The sequence below is a fragment of the Nesoenas mayeri genome (assembly GCF_963082525.1).
Source record: "Nesoenas mayeri genome assembly, chromosome: 4".
NCBI classification, from domain to species: domain Eukaryota; kingdom Metazoa; phylum Chordata; class Aves; order Columbiformes; family Columbidae; genus Nesoenas; species Nesoenas mayeri.
Window position 1 is genome coordinate 26,149,781 of NC_137540.1, and position 17,558 is coordinate 26,167,338.

The following is a 17,558-nucleotide window of genomic DNA, read 5'->3' on the forward strand; positions in this document are numbered from 1 at the left end:
TCTGCAGGCAGTGCTTTGCCAAAACCCTGTCAGCTTTACACTAGCCCTTCAGGATAGTCACAAACACCACTTTCCCCTTAAAATTTGTGATTTCATTTCATGCATAGGGAAGATGATGAAGTCATCAACAACCTGTAATTCTGGGCCTTTGACTAGACAGGTTTTGTCCAACTGTGCACAGAGGCTTGCCAAGTGATCAGGCTGGACTGAGGAATGCCATGCAGAAGACTTTGACATCATAACACCACTTGTGATGGCTGTCAGGAAACGTGCACGTTTTCTAGCCAGACCATCCTGCAGACTTGAATACTTGGTATGAGTAAGAAAATAAAAAGAACTGCCTGCTAATAAACCAAGACAAATATGAGGCAGTCAAATGGAGAACAGCATTTTAGACAATTACACAAGATGGAAAAATATGTATAAAATTATCAGCTGACTGAGCCTGTCACGTTGTGAAGGTTTTCTTCTAAAACAAAGAGCAACAACAGGCATTTAACCCTTCAAAGGTTCACCAAAATCAGAGGACACGGAAAAAAACATCACATTTACAGACCAGCTTTTCAGAACTGCATCAAGCCACGTGAAAGGTACTCAAGCACATAAGCTAGTAGTCTGACTATGAAAAAAAAACATTTCAACAAACCAGAAGCTTGGAAATAATGTCTTGAGCTTTGCAAGAACTCATCACCAGCTTGGACTCCTGATCACATTCTCTCATTTCTAGTTGAAGACAGCAGGAACAGCCAAATACAATACAGGTATGGGTAAGATCCCTCAAGGAGACACTTCTCTTTAACTAATCCCAAATGGACACACAAATGCTGATCCACATTACCTGGTCGAGGTCCTCGAGGTGGAAAACCCGGTCTTTCCCTGGGTCGCTGTTCACGTACCCGAGGAGGCTGAGACTGAGCTTCAGGTTTAGTTTCAACTCTTGGCTAAAACAGGAGGAGAATATGCATTATTAAACACTGGCCAGTAAAAAACAAAACAAAAAACCCTAAAACTCACCAAATCAAAAACAAAAAACAAAAAAAAAACCCAAACAAAACCCACAACACAAAACACAGATAAGTGGCATGCACAAAACTAACTCCAGAAGAGATATATCCATGTCAATGTGGTTGGGAATACTTTTTTTTTTTAACCTCTATAAATTCCTCTGTACCAATCCAGGACTGCAGTGTTTAAAGCAAACATCTCTCAATCAGAACATCTCCACAAGACACAGCTAAGGTGAATTTTCCATGTTGGACCGGGTGTTGAGACCCCAACGCCCTGGAACTCAAGAATTCCTCAACCTGACTAAAAAGCCCACATTGATCAACTGAAGCTTCCTCATGGCAAGATCAGACTTCACATATTAAGAGGTTGTGTGAGATGAACACAAAGAGATCTCTCCAAGTCTCTGAAGGATTCTTTTCCTCCACTGCAGAACAGCTAGAGGGAAACTACCAGGAAGAAAGAGGAGAACAAAGCAAAAGCCTTCTGAAGTGTAATAAGTATTTCCAATACAATAAAGCCACCTGAAATGACAATTTCTACAGACTACCTGCTAAGTGGAGTCTTCAGCTTTCCTGATGTCAAGTCTATGATGCTCAAAGGACATCCTTCAAATTTGCAGGAACTAAAACACCTATTCCAATTTTTGCAAGCAAAAAATGCTTTTAAAGATAATTTGAGGAAAAAGAGACAGAACAATAAAAAATATTTCTACACAGCCTGTTGGTTACTTAAGCAATTTCCAACATGTTTTAAATTCCATTTTCTGTACAACAGTCCAGCAGCTGCTGCTGTGCTGGGTTCTTAACTTGGAAAAACAAAATTATCCTTAGGAGCAGAAAAAAGAACACTAACTCCTGAGGAATACGAAACACAAGGAGAATGGCTATAGGCCCAGACTGCTGTGGAGAAGTGTTTTATGTGAAACATCTCCATTATTTTCCTTTAAAGACTCGAGACAACTGATGGTTCCAGCCAGAGACTAGCTCACTGGGGTAAAAAGACTACTTTACAGGAAATATGCAGGTATTAATGTATCAAATAAAGGTTTCAGCCCTCTTATCACTCATGCTCTACACAGCTAGCTATTAGCTTGTCCTTCAAGCATTGCTAGGATCAGTTTTTCAATTCCAAGAATAAACTAGAAAAATCAGCCTTCCTGTTGAATCTCTTTTCATCATACCACTTCATGGGTCACTGGAGCTCCCCTGCCATCTTTTACTCACATATCTTTACTGCATTATAAATTATACCTCTCAAGAGAAACTCAGTACATTCAGACCCCTATTTCTTAGATACTTATTGCTATCAGGTTTAAGTAGTCAGTTCTTCTGTCCTGTTGATTTCTAAGAAGAAAAAGAGCAAGAAACACTGACTCGTTTAACTTCATAGCTGTACCAAAACAGGAATGGAACTGGTTTCTAACCAAAGCGGTATGTGCACATCCTTAGAGGGGTGCTGAGTTAGTACTTACAGAGGCTATATTTTTAACCTGATAAAAGGTGGAAAAATTGGGAGTGATGTGGAGAAAGGAATGAGGAGGACAGTTAACAGCAGCCTTTTAACATCACAGATGTTGGTTAGAACAGCATCCCAAAGGAGCCACCCATCCATTGGGGCCACTTACTGTCCTCATTTACATGCACAGTATCTGACATTAATGGATCCAGAACATGAAAAAGCTACTACTGATTTGTGACCCCTTGTAGAAATTGTTCAGGTGCCTTTTCTACTAGTTTTCTGTATGCCATGTCTGAGAAGTGTGCAAGAAGAAGAGCTGAGAACTGACTAATTCTGTCTCCAGAAAAGCCAAGACTTTAAATTCTTTCCACTTAGGCATCATTCAGAAACTTCAATGCAGAATTACTTAAATACAGTCATAGCAAAAGTAATTGAAAAGGCAGAAAACATGACAAGCTGTATAGGCAATGCAAAAGAGTTTTAAGTGGACAGCTCTAAGCTACATTCTACTCTCCTGTACAGGTGATTTTAAATTATTTTTGCTGTCATATTACAAAAATCAACCCTCTCTCCTTCAAATCAATTGTAACTAGAAAAACAATTTTGGTTTTGCATAAGGAAAATCTATTCTGTCCTGGAAAAACCACAGCTTTTACTGCTCTAATACTATCTCAATGCTCAAAGCCCTCTTGAAGCTGATGAAGACAGACAGGCTTCCCAGCCCATTACACAGCCATTATCTGATTTCCATGACAGCCCTGACAAACCAGAAGTAGCACCACACAAGGGTGGTGGGTTTTTTCCCCCCCTTTATATTTTTCTGTGTTTTCTTTTTTTAACCTGAATTTGGTTGAAGGGCAATCCTAGATAGGCTCTTCTCAGTCAGTAAAAAATTGAGAAAAACATCAGTGCAAAACCAACAGATGCAGTAACCCTGCTGCTCTACTGAAATCTTTTAAAGCAGGTTGGACGTGAGTTACTCCAACACACAGTGCTTTAGTGTGCAGCATCAGTAGAAGAGATTAAAGCACAAATTTTTATTTTAAGGATTTTTATAACATGGAGGCAGCTGAACTGAGAGTCTCAGACCATCTCACACCAGCTTGGCATGTGCATGACATTAGCAATCACCCAGTCAGACCTTCTTTTCTCTTTCTCCTTCTCCCCCAACCAACCTAGAAATGGGAGGACAGCATTGTCTTGGCAAGGAAATATGAATCCTTCCATTCCTCACACAGTCATAAGTTGGTACAGGGTTCTATGACAAGTTAATTATAAACCAATAATGAAATCCAGTGTATTTCAGTAGACATTAGCATTACAAGAGCACTTGCACCTTCTTGGAAATGGTGCTATCATTTTTCACTGCTGGCACACTTCTGCCAATGAAATATCCCCCATCAAACACACTTTAGAAAACCACCATTTTGTGGGGAGGGTTTTTTCTCCTCTTTTTTTTTTTTTCCTTGTAAACAAAACCATATCCCATTAAGATAAATCAAAAAAGTTCAGCAGTGATTACTTGTTTCCACATGAACAGATTTTAACATCACAATCATCCAGTTACACCTGTTAAATGTATGTGCCTTCTCTTGCAACAAGGTGAGTGCATTAACATTTAAGACACAATTAATCTGTGCAATTCTAAGTCAAACAAATTGCTCTGTTAATTTAAGAACTGAAGCAGTTTGCAGAAGTAATGAGACAATCCAAAGTTCACAGATGGGTTACCTGTGAGACTGGTGCTTTAACATGGGGTGGAATTCCAGAGGAAGAAACAGTACCACTAGGAGGCAGGTTTTTACTGGTCACTGAAGCCCAAGAGAAAGCCTGCAGGAAAGGCAACACACCTACACTACTAATCATCGCAAACCACTGATTTTCCTACAGGGAAACTCGTCTGCTGAAAATACACTTTTGGTTCATATTGAACTATTAAATGATTGTTGTGCAAGCACTACAACAAAGATACACAAAGATTTGCAGTTCTAGCTGTCTGTGGACTCCAATGATATTGAGCAAGTATGTACCATACCCACTGTCACTACTTGAGTGAGCCTGGTTCCCTCAGCATCCCCAGATTACTGCTTTCCATGATGTAACCAAACCACGGACTGAAAACCCTGTAGCGTTACATGTCTTCTACACAAAGAAAGAAAGTGGATGCCAGAAGTCAGAAGTAAAAATGAAGAGGAAAAGGATTGAAAAAAAAGATAGAGGACACATGCTGGAGCTAGAAAATGACCCCTCCCCAGCTTTCACCGGTTTCTCCCATCTCTTTCAAACTACCTAAGTGTAACTACATCAGACGATACATGGGTTGCATGACGGTTTTTCAGATTAGGCATCCTGCCTCTAAGGGAGACGGTAATTCATAGAATCATAAAATACTTTGGGCTGGAAGGGACATTTAAAGCTCATCTACTCCAACCCCCCTGCAATGAGTTGGGACATCTTCAACCAGATCAGGTTGCTCAGAGTCACATCCAGCCTGGCCTGGAATACCTCCAGGGATGGGGCATCCACCACCCCTCAGGACAACCTGGGCCAGTGTTTCACCACCCTCTGTGTAAAAAATTCCTTCCTTATACCTAGTCTGAATTTACCCTCTTTTAGGTTAGAACCATTACCCTTTCTCCTATTGCAACAGGCCCTACTAAAAAGTCTGTCCCCATTTTTCTTATAAGACCCCTTTCAATGACCCCATATTGATTCTGAATGTATACTGCCAGCAATTTTGCAAGTGTCAATACATTATAGGTTTTCTCAAGGAAGAGCAGTGGTTCCCATTGTATGAGATTTTTGGTGGTGGTAGCCTGAGGTATTTTCTTAAAATAAATTAACTCAACATTTAAAAAGTTTTATACACACAGAAAAACACATGCACACTTTACAAGAAAAGCATTCTATTTATAATAGTGACTTGAGCAGCACTTTAACCTTCTTTCCTTTTTGAGTGAAACTTCACATTTTCACAAGTTCAAGGTCTCACTGTTCATAAAACATAACACTGAAAAGAGTTTGGCCACTCAAAAGGCTAAGTTCAAACCCAAATCTTCCAGTTTATCATCTGCACCTAGAAGCAAAGACATGAATCTTAACTAACCTTTGGTGGTTCTTGTGGTAGTGAAACAGGTTCTACAGGAGGTGGAGATGGAGACTTCTCTTCTAGCTCCTCAAGGGTCTTCTCTTCTCCTTCAGCTTTCAGCTCCTCAGTTTTTGTTTCTGATTCCAGTTCTGGCTCAGGTTCATGAGATGGTTCCTCTAGCGCCTCCTCTATCCCATTGCTACAATAATCAAATGCACTTTATGCAGCTCATCAATTGCTTTGTATTTTATGACTTTTTATATAAGCTATGCTATGGTAATGGTTGGTATTGAAAAGATTGTTCTGCTTCCAGTTGCTACTGCATGGCAGCCACATTGACAATACTGTGGCAAGTAAAGCTGTAGCCTTGTAGCTGTGTACAAAGCCAACTTTATTCCTGCTGAAGCTAAGACATGTTTTACAATTCTCTGCAGAGAATCTGAAAATTACACAGACATATAAACCCTTGGGTACTTAAGAATTGCTGCTCCTAAAATAACAGAAACATGGAGAGAGACCAATGGAAGATTCGGCTATACACAAAAATGAAGCCAATTTTGGAATGAAACCTGTAGCTGATTTACAGAAACACCACGTAAGTTCACTGCCCAAGGAGTTGCAAATCTTGTTTATTGAAAATCTCACATAACTTCTCCACTCTGTGTGTGCAAAATGTAAGGGATCTGAAGATCTTCACTTCTCTCTTCAGTCACCCCAAAAGTTTACCAAATTCCACCTACGCCTATGCAATTCCTGCCATGGGTTACCCTATGTCTAAGTGATTATCTAATGAATCTTGCCTTTGCAACTTCTTTCCAATTGGCACAGTAACCCCAAAACATGACTTAACTCTTTTAGGCACCAAAAACTTCCCAAGTCACTGCCAGAATTCCAGCAGACTCTCCTCTTCTGTAAAATTTCTCAGGAAAAGCATTATGTGACCTGCATTTAGTCTTACCAATGATGCTGGTAAGACCTCATCTAGTGATGTCGGAATTTTTTTTTTGAACAAGGAAAGCAGGTGATCAGTTCTAGTAATTTAAAAGGCATTCCTATGTTTCAAAAAAAAACACAGGCTTTTGGTGTTGTTTGTTTTTGTTTGTTGTTGGTTTTTGTTTTTAAACAAAATGTATTTTTCTTGTAAAAACATAAACTTTTCCTTTAATCTTCTTTAGTTTTGAAGACACTTGGGGCATACACCCATTCCTCCAATGTAGCTGTACAGCAGCTCCTCAGAAAGTAGACCTTCCTCTCAACTTCAAATGCTACCCAAATTTGAGAGGTAATGTATCATTAGCCACCCCTTTGTTAAACCTCCTGTTCCTATAAATTACATCATGCAACTCACTAAGTTTATATAACAAAGACTAAATTAACTCAGTATGCAAATATGGTTGCTACCTTTCACCTCACATTTGAAACCAGAAATGAAAATAACTTACTAACACAGCAACAGGCCCCACTTCCTCTCTCCCTTCAAGAATCAGGGCTTCAAAATAATACGATGTTAACATAACATAGATCCACATCAAGTTAAATGTAGTTTCCTACACTTCCTGCTAAATCACATCCAGAATCCAAAGCCAAAGCAATTCTGTTGGTTTTGTTAAAAAAGCAACTTCATAGAATAAAATTGACTTCTTACGTTACAGGATGGTTTTCATAGTAAGTACTGCTTGCATTCTCTTGCACAGGTTCAGGCGATGGTTGTCTTTCCTCCTGCTCCTCTTCCACCTCTTCCTCCGATTCTGACACAAAAAGAAAACCTTCCTTAAGCACCTCTGCAAGCATACATAAGCTGCACTTAAAATAAAAGGAGATCAAACTAGTGGTCATCAAAGTAAAGCTTAATCAACAAAATAAGGCAAAATCAGCTGCAAGGAAAGGCAGAAGACCCTTCCACTCGTTCAAGAGGCTTTGGTCCTTACTATTTTCACAAAAAGGAGAAACTAGAAACACACTGCTGCTAGAAAATTCTGGGAGGAAGGTTCAAGGGTCTTTGAAAGCAGCACATGTTTTTCATATGGTGGCAGTAAGAGAGAAAGATAGCATTGTTAACTCATAAATCTCAGTACCTAAAACTATGATTAACCTCAAATACAAGGATGATTTGCCAAAGATGCTTTGTTCCATAGAACCAACATGAAAAATGTCCAGAAACTATCAGGTGAACACATGTTCATACATCCTGGCTGTACTCTCCTTTGATTTGCTTTGTCTCAGTGATCAGATCCACCCAAACAGTAAGGTCAAGTTCAGCTTGTGAGTAGAAATTAGGTGATGAATGTGATGATGCTATGAATGTGAATTACATCTCATATTCTAAAAGCCAATTAGATTCTTTTCTTCAAATCACTTGACCTACAAATTTGACTGAGCAGAGAAATCAAGGCTACCTGATGAAACTAGCTGCAGCAAAAGTACTACTGCTTGTTATTTCCATTCTGTACCAAGCCTCACCCACCCTGAGCCAGTATGGTCCTTCAAGGAATAAAGTACAACTACACCACCTTAATTTGACGTAATGTTTTGGACCAGCAGATAGTCCCAGCCACATAAGCTATACTGCCTGCCTCAGTCCCCTCCCAAATTACAATGCTCCCTGAGAATGCAATATAGGTTGTGTCTTTCCAGCTTCTCTGTACACTTCTGAAAGCTCTGCATATGTGCTAGAGGAACAAGAACAAGACAAACTCTACATCACAAGTACAGTTCTTCTCACCTTCATCAAGTTCTCCTTCTGAATCCCCAAATACTTCATCTTCATATCTGAAGATATCATTATGGACATAAAACTTGTTTGGAACAGAACCCTGTAAAAAAGCAACACGCTGTTTTTGGGGTTTTTTTTAATCCTATAAATTAGCAGTCAACAACATGGATGGATTAGAGATATAAACTTTGGGGTACACACCAACATTTTGGAAGAAGACTATTTCACTAATGCCATTTTGCAAGTGGTACCTCTTCTCTAAGCAAGCAATCGAACAGTAACTTCTGCTCAACTGAAAAAGTTTCAAGCAAAAGAAAAACACTTTTGCTAAGTCATGACCATCCTAGGTTCTAACTAAACATAAAGTCCCTCAGTTTCATCAAGGAATCTGAATTTTCCCTATTATGAAAACTTACAATAAAAAAATAGAATGAGCTTTCACAGGGAGGCTGTATGCTTACAGCATTGCATAGGAAAACAACAAAGACATTCAAGAAGACTCTGAAACATTATTTATCAGCCATACAATAGTTTGTGATGGAGGAAAAGAACTATAAAGAACACAAAACACCCTTTACCATAGCACTGCTCTTCTTTTGCTAGGAGCTAAATTTGAGCAGTAACTTGTGTAGCATCAACCCATACTCACATGTGCCAGCAGACTTTAAGAAAGTACAAAACTGCATTAGAGACTGGATCTGCAGAGCTGATTTTTTTTTGTTTGTTTTTAATTTATTTGTGCCAATGGCAGCTCCCAAATGCAAGCTCCAATTTGCTTTGCTCTACTGCTCCAATATCTCAAGTATAAAAAAATAAACCAGCTTGGGATGGGTCCAATATACCCATTTCTCTGCGTTCACATACTGTGACACATTTAATGACAGCCTCTGGGCCAAGCTCTAAAATCCAGATCATATCTTTTGCCCCAGTATGACAAGTTGGAGCTACAGGTCAGGATTCCATCATCATTAGTTGGAGTTTAAAACAATTTTACATATACTTACTTCTGGAGCAAGTACAAAGGTCTGCATGAACTTCCTCATTGGCTGCCCGTTGTTTGACAGCTCTCCCATGACTTGCACAACCACTCCATCGCTCAGAGTAGCATGAGCATCCACATGACGAATCTTGGTGTGGCATTCACTGAACTGTAATGACATCACTTTCTTGTGTATCTCCTAGAAACAGAGTTACATTTCAGCTACATTGAGTTTTGTACAGAGCTTTACACCTTTTAAGTACCTTTTAAGTACTTTTGAGTAACACAAAAAAGCACCCCACTGAAGCTCAAAAGGTAAATACAGGAACAAGGAATTGTCTTTCCCTGACGACAGTCTACTTGAGCTCATGTAATTTTTATTCTGGATTTTCACACCAGGGTTGAAGTACTTCTGAGAGTAGTCAAATAGCTTGCAACATGCTATCCACTTTTTCTTGCTGTATTACTACATAGGACCTATTTTAAGGATTTCATTTTTTAAAGGGCCTTCAAGAGGGAGAGGATTTACCTTGTCTTTAAAAAAAAACAACCACCACTCCTGCAAACATAAACCCCAACTGTCTGGGTATCCATGAAGTACCCCAACATCACAGGAGTGGGTAACATCTCCACTGCCAAGATTTTCCTACTGCCAACCCAGGTTCAGCTGGCAAAAGGAGAAGAAACCAAACCTGCCCTGGGCTTAAAGCAATGTTGCTCAAAGATGTGGGTACCATGTGAACAGATGCCCCTAGGTAGCAGACATTATTGTGAGAAAAAGCTACAACCAAAGCAAAAACTTGTGTTTCCTGGACTTATTTCACTTTTATTCCTTTTGAAGAAAATTCCACCCACAGAAGAATTTGGTATTATAACATACAAAATTCAATGTAAGCCACAAAGATCAAAGTTTCCTTCCCGAGGAACCACTTCTAACTGAAATAACGCTAGTCTAACAGGTCCTCTTGATTTTGTTTCCCACCCTCAATGTATTTTCTGCCATCTAGATGCAAAGCCAATGTATCAAACACAACCCACAGTAAAAACAGCAACAATCAAGCAAAAAAAGTCAAGCCAACAAATTCCTATCTGCCTCTGAACAGAAGGCAGTATTACAAGACATTATTTACCAGATAAGAAAGTCAAAGTAGTTGGTTAAAGAAAAAGACTGATTTATACAGGAAGTTCTGAACATTTGAGGACCACAGGACTCATTTTGATACGCACAGCTTGACCATACACTGCTTCTTGTGGTTTCCCACTAGCATCCAGTCCTCCATGGACATAAGAAGAATTCCTGCCGTAAAACCTGCAAGTGAAGAGATGTAAAGGTCATAGCAGTGAAAATATTTTATCAAAAATTTTAGCCAAAAGTTGTACAGCTCCATGAATGCATCAGGAATTTCAGTACAAACAGCAATTCAAGATATATTTTCCACTTCCAAGGCTCCCAGAATATAGGAACAAACAAGCTCAATAGTCAGCATTTCAGTTTGCCATATATATATATATATATATATTTATATATATACATATGTATCTATAGCAAGCTCCTACATCAACCTCAGCCTTTGATTTCTTTCCATTCAGGAAGGTGGCTTGAAGGTTCCCAATATCAAAATCACCTGATTGTGTTAAAGCTACACCACCCAGGCAATGCGTTAGCCTACGGAGGAACAACCTGTATGCCTCTCCGAATGCCCTTCTCTTCAAAGCTTGTGGCAGCAGCGAGGGATTCTCTCTTGGATTCAGTCTATACAACTTGTCTATCCAGGCATGCAGCCTCCTCATCTATTCTGCTGTATGTGCCTGTCATTTCACACTTCAGCTTTGTCAGAAACAATGGCCAAAGAGCTCATTACAAACCTCCAAAGTATTAGAAAACACCAGATTCTTCTTTTCAGCACCATAGATGAATAAAAAGCCTCCACAAGAAATGCTATCTGAAATCAAGTGTTATAAAACAGCAAATGAAAGAAGGCCAAACAAAACTACATCTTACTGCTGCCACGCCAAGGGATAAGTTCAGTAGTATATGTAGCTCAAAAGCAGCATTTTCTCTGTCTTTCTTACAGTTAGGCAGTGAACAATATTTCCTTTGTATTAATTGCAACATTTTTTACAGTAATTGAATTACTACTTACAGCAGCCTCCACTGTGTAACTTTTGACACAAGACTAACATTCCATGTTTATGCTACCCAACAAGTAGCAGTGTCTTTTTGGTCTTGTAAATAGCACAAACCGCTTGACCACTCGAAAAAACCTAACCAAACCAAAAAAACACCATAACAACAGAAAACAAACAAACAAATTCACCAACCAACCAAAACAAAAATCCTTTCTCGATCAAGCTTCTGGATTGGATTTCAAAAGGTTATATTTTTATATGTAATATACGTACGCTTGCTTCCAATATTTTCCAATATTTTTCTTTCCACTTCCAAATTTCGAGCCCAGAACAGTTTAAGTTTTGTTTTGGATTTTTACTGGCAGGTTATAAAGTATGTGACACATGCTTAATATATATTCTGCACATTTAAATTAACAGAAGATCAGGCAAAAACATAATATCACACCCTTCTTTATTTAGAAGCACCTTTTGCCTTGGAAGTGATTGTCTCAGTCCTAACACTTGCCTTACTTCTACAGGATAACCATTATTATCCACCCTTGTACTGTATATATGAAATAAAATTTTCATTAAGTTCTTCTCATAAACTCACTGTCACACAGATTGGCAAGGACACAGAACATTTATCTCTAGCTAAACAAGCCAATGCAAAAGGTCAGTTTTAACATAAGGAATTAAACACTACAACTTCCACATTTGCATTTCTAAACCTAGAAACTCTTCCCAGTTCTACTCTCCTGAAAATACAAACCCAAGGTCTTAACTCCCATGACTATGTCAAAAAAAAGTTTGGGAAATTAAGATTGTTTTCTTTGGTATCAACTGCATAACCACGTTTTTGAGCATGGTCCTGCACTTCCTCACAGCACAGAAAAACAAAAGTTCAGTTAAGGCAGTGCACAAGGAGATAGGAAAACATATTTTTGCTCTTTAAATTCCAAAGTAGACTCTCTGACAGTCAGCATATCTTATTAAGTGCTTTCACAGGGAGACCAAGAGTTTAAACTCACTTTTAAGGAACCCTTCAAACTCTTTGGTAGGCAGAAAACTTAACACCTGGGAAATGCAGATCAAGAAAGGAAAGGAGTAAACGTTGAATCCACAGCTATAGGGAATTATAGATTTGAAGTTAAGGGGCCAGGAAAGCCATACAAATTAACCTGAGGTGCAATGTGCATGCAAACTACACCGAGTAACACCCACTGGAGGGCACACTCATCTCTGCCTACCTGTAACTCACAGATAAGCTTTAGATAATGAATTGTGACAGGATACTTTGTGCTGTCAACAAATAACTTAAACACCTGCTGTTCAGACTCACTGCCTGCAAGGAGTATGTCAAGCACCAGGAAACCATGAAAACAAAAATCCTTCCACTGCAGTGAGCAAGCTGTTCAGACTAACAGGAAGAGAAAGGTGGAAGATGAGATGCCCTCTCAGACGAACATCACTCATAAACGAGGTGGGGCCCAAGAACAGAAAGGCAAATGTCCTCTGTAACTGAGCCTTACTAGTAAAAGGTAGCCACCTACGTGGTCCAAAAAAAAGGGAAAGCAGTGGCAGAGACTAAAGATGGCTGGAAGACATTTTCTACAAGCAGCTCAACAATCAGCTATGATTTTAAAAACTTCTTCAACCAAATCACATCAAAACCTCTAGGACAGTTCTGTCCAGAGGTATTTAAGAGAAATTTCACAGATGCTATTTTCAGTGACACCTGTGTCACCTTTCAAATTGACAGAGAATATTCCTGAGCCCAGAGAATCACCTGCACCAGGGGAGTTTGCCTCATGAGTGTCTATCCAGCTCCCCCAACCTTAGCAGGGCCATTCCAGGAGACAGTTAACCAACCAGTCATCAACAGCACCTCCACCTTAAAAACGAAGAACAATCCTGTAGTGTTTTTGGACTAGAGCCCTTGATGAAAACATAATTTCCTGAAGAAGGTAGACTCTATGGACAATTCCCCGTTCCCACTCAACCTATCAGGCATACAGCATAATTTGGAAAGCTGACTTTCAAGAGTTGAGTCAAGCCTGAGATTTAGAGAGGTGGGAACAACATCTAGTACCTCCTACAAAGCACCAAAGTTGTCTTCAACAGGCCAAATGTCTCCAGAAACACTATTTTTCCTCACGTGTAGACTTCTGCTAATGCCATATCACCGCAGTCTAGAAACATCAGTCTACATCCCAAATGTACCGGTAACATCAGCTCCCTAATGCTTCCATATTCAGGGAAGGCGGAGGGAAGGTAAACCTGGAATAGCTGTCTGGCCTTGGACTGAAGCAGTCAGGGAGGAAAAACATACAGTATTTTGCTTCTTAAATCAAAATGCACACATATCCTTCAGATCCTACCAAGGTTAGAGTCACAATCATTACAGGTAACCATTCTTATGAGCAAAATCAGAGACTCTTTTCAACACCAGGTTTGAGGCATGGGCGATTTACCCCAATATACAATTTAATTGCAATTGAAAATAAATTCTAGAAAAGAGAATCTCAGTGCAGAATTGATAGCATTCTTGCTCTACTTTTGACATCAGGCTGGGAAACATGGTCTAATGAGCCCTCATAAACTCTTCCCTGCATCTTTGTTTACACAAAAAATTTTTGGGTTACAGACCAAAATGACTCACAACATAACTGTTCCCTTGAAATACTGGTACAGTCTGTTAAAAGAATTTCAACTGCTTGACCTTTATAGGCAATGGATAGTTAGGCATATTGACAAGATGCTAACTTCTGATGGACCTGTCGAAGAGGTGCCTCCAAGGCCAGAGGTCCTTTCCCAGGCCATTTGGGGAGAACACCCAGCTGTGATATGTACCTAAGGAATGTAGTTCTTGGGTCAGAGAGAGCTGACAGTTTGTATGTCAGGTATCAATGTGTTACACGAACATATCTGCCCAGTTGTTAATTTGATCTGTCTCAGTTGTTGAAGTTTTGGGGGTGAGAAAAAAAATTCTGCAATTGCTAAAAATCCTGCTTTCAATTTGTTAGATTACAAAACATAGATTCTTAGATGCCTTAAAAACTAGATTTAAATACAGAAAACAACATGGTTCCACAGTTGTTCAGTGATTTAAGTAAAAATGACACCATTCATTTTCCTTAACTCAAAGCTATAGATGAAAAGAGGCATTATTCAAAACACTGAATTCTTAAGTAAGCCATCTGAGACCTCTAACTTGTTCTCCATCAGACAGTCCAATTCTTCACCATGAACCTTATGTCAAGATTTCGGATAAGACCAACCAAAGCAATGATTGCTTTTTTCCTTTTTATACACTGGCAAAGCTACTTTCACCCTTATTTATTACAAGTCTGCGCTGTTCTAAGTCCGAATGTGGAAATGCAAAATCTTAAGTGCCAAACTGCATGTAGCAAATCAAAACCAGAAAAAGAAGGGAAAAAAACCCAAAACAAACCAACAACCAAACAAACCACCAACAACAAAAAAGGAAGAAACACATTCAGAGTACCACTTAAACAATGAACACGGGTAAAGAAAATTACTGTATTTTTCTACCTACTTTGTCCAGGCCATGACATTTATACTTAGATCTCCAATTAAAACTCCAATCATAATCTGGGGAAAAACTTCTAAAAGGCAATGCAAAATATGGTGTCCTGAAATAATTAGCATGCTTGTTGTAGGTACTAAATGCAAGTGCTTCCATTTTCTTTCCTTTTTTTCTATCTTTTTAGGCAAGTATTTCTGGAATATGTCCACATTACCATTTTATGAGCTGAGAAATAGCTCACTTTTCCACACAGGAAATACCTTGCTAATGTGCCATACAACCATATAGTCAGACTTGGTTCTTGAGCCTAAAGAGTTTTCAGTAAGATGAAATAGTTTTCTAAGAGCCCAGAAGTTAGTGAGGTCTGTCTCATGCCATATTCAGAAATGAATATTTATCTGATTTATAATGAACAGTACACATTTTTGTACAAAAACATTAGTCACTTTGCATGTGCAAGTGTTACCTGTGCAAGAAGTCAGGAGCTTTATTTAGCAGAGTGTAGTACTGTCTCACAAACTCCCGCCCTACGAGCAGGGGACTTGGCTTCTCCATCACCATTTCTTTGGTATGCAGTGTCAAATGCTGTAATTAAAAACATTCATATTAGTTTGAAGACAACCCTCATAAAAGGGTGACCACAATGATATTAGAATTGAAAAAATTATGCAAGTAGGAAGTTAATTCACACGGAACTTCTCCACTAATTCAGAACAACTCTCCCACCTCCTTTGAGTAAATAGAAACACTTTAGTCAATTCATGTGTTACTTTAACAAGGAGGGAATAGGGGAAAATAAGTCCCTTAAAGAACAGGTACTTTAAAAAAACCAAAACAAAATAAAACTAACACAAACCAACCAAGGAACAAACAAACAAGCAAACTGTTAAAAACATCTACCACCATTTATGTAATACTTTGGCAATAAACAGATGAGCAATTAAAAATTCAAGTTCAACAGCACTGCAAAACAAACAGGAGTATACTTTCCTAAGTTGGACAGTAATATTTCTTTATCTCAAAGTGTATCTGCTTCAAAAGGCTACTCTCACATCTGTAACACACAGGTGATAGCACCAATATTCTGAAGTTATTATTTGAGCTGGATTCACATTCCTTGTAGACTGAGAAGGGAAACCTTTATACCTCAGAGATGACCAAAATCTTGGGTACTCCTTGTCCAAGCTCACTGCATTTCACATTTGTCATAGAATAATTTAGTTCAGAAAGGCCTTCTGCGGGTCACCTGATTCAACTCCAAGTGCAAAGCATGGCCAGTTTCTAACATGTTGCTCATTAAAATAAGTTCTGGATAAGATTATCTGCTAACACGTAAAAAGAACTCCCATTGGCAGTTTGTGCCTGTCGGCTGCCATTTTATCATCAGGTAGTTGAAGGCAGCTGTAATGTATCACCTCCCCATGCTGCTCCTCTGTTCTTCAGGCTGAACAAGCCCAGCCCTCTCGAAGTCTCCATTCTCCAGGTACTCAAATCCTCTGTGGAAGGGAAGAATGACTTTTGTTCAGTAAGCTCCTGCTTGTTCAGCCCTGAACACAACTGCCCTTCATCACTGCAAAGGTACGCTGATGACTCAAATTCAGCTTTTCTGCCAGGATAACATGGTCCATTTGTGCAAAGCTGCTTCTTATCCAGTCATGTCCCAGCCTTCACTTTTGCATGCAGTTTTTCCACACACACACACAGGAGTTGGTAAGTTGCCTTTACTGAGCTTTGTGCTGTTCCTGTCAGCCTATTTCTCCAGGCTATCCCTCCAGAAACTTGCTGTGGATCACTCTAGCCTATCATCCAGGTAATAAGAAAAGTGTCAAACAGCATTAAACAGCATCAGCCTCCGTATTGCCCCCAGATAAACTTTGCTAGCAGCCAGCTATCAGTTAGACTTTGTATCAATCACCACAACCTTTTGATTCTGGCTGTTCAGCTTCCCATCCACCTCATAGGATAGCTGTCCAATTTGGATTCAAGGGTACTACAGAAAACCAAGGCCTTACTGAAATTAAGGTAAACCACATTTACAATCATAGAAACATTCATTGTACTTTCCTCTTCCACTGAGCCATTCATGTCATCAGAGGGCAAGCTAGTTGGTCACTTACGATTTGCCATTGGTATATTCACTCTGGCTGTTCCAAACACCTTGTCCTTCACAGACCTGAACACGCAAGATTTGCTTTATAAGCCTCTCCAGGGACCAACTATAACTTGTCAATTTCTCCTGCCTCAAACAGTTCTTCTTCACTTGCTATGCTCCCACCTATCTATCCTGTCTCACAGATGACTCATGTCATAAAATGATCTTCAGCACTGAAGAAGTCTGTTTGATGGCTTGACAGAACTTGAAATGATGTTTTTTTCAGTTCATGTCAGGAAGGCTGAACTCACTCATAAAGAAAGCTTTATCTACTCTCTCTCTCAAAAAACAAATGTGTAGGTAAAACAGCAGGCAAAGAATACCAGGTCAAAAATCCAAGTTTCAAACTTGGAGATAATCCTAGAATAAGAGTTTAGTTTTTTTACCAAAATAACCTCAGCCAGACAATTCAACTCAACAGCAAATAAAAAAGACTGTTTTCAATTACAGCTGGCCAGGGCATAAAGCACATGAAGAGAAATTGAGAGATTAACCTCA

At 39.2% G+C, this 17,558-nt stretch overlaps 1 protein-coding gene across 4 annotated transcripts in view; it reads right to left on the minus strand.

The window, feature by feature from the left end:
- G3BP2 (G3BP stress granule assembly factor 2) overlaps positions 1-17,558 on the minus strand; it is a 34,595-nt gene that overhangs the window by 10,091 nt on the left and 6,946 nt on the right. For 2 of the 4 annotated variants that reach the window (XM_080344435.1, XM_080344434.1), the window contains exons 2-9: positions 15,375-15,493; positions 10,474-10,555; positions 9,272-9,445; positions 8,277-8,367; positions 7,200-7,302; positions 5,573-5,753; positions 4,198-4,296; positions 839-941 (exon numbers count right to left, since the gene is read on the minus strand). In XM_080344435.1, coding sequence (XP_080200561.1) covers positions 839-941; positions 4,198-4,296; positions 5,573-5,753; positions 7,200-7,302; positions 8,277-8,367; positions 9,272-9,445; positions 10,474-10,555; positions 15,375-15,469 — 928 coding nt within the window. In that variant the 5' untranslated portion in view covers positions 15,470-15,493. Of the gene's footprint in view, positions 1-838; positions 942-4,197; positions 4,297-5,572; positions 5,754-7,199; positions 7,303-8,276; positions 8,368-9,271; positions 9,446-10,376; positions 10,556-15,374; positions 15,494-17,558 lie in introns of those variants that run through there. The other 2 variants (XM_080344437.1, XM_080344436.1) reach the window with 2 other exon arrangements.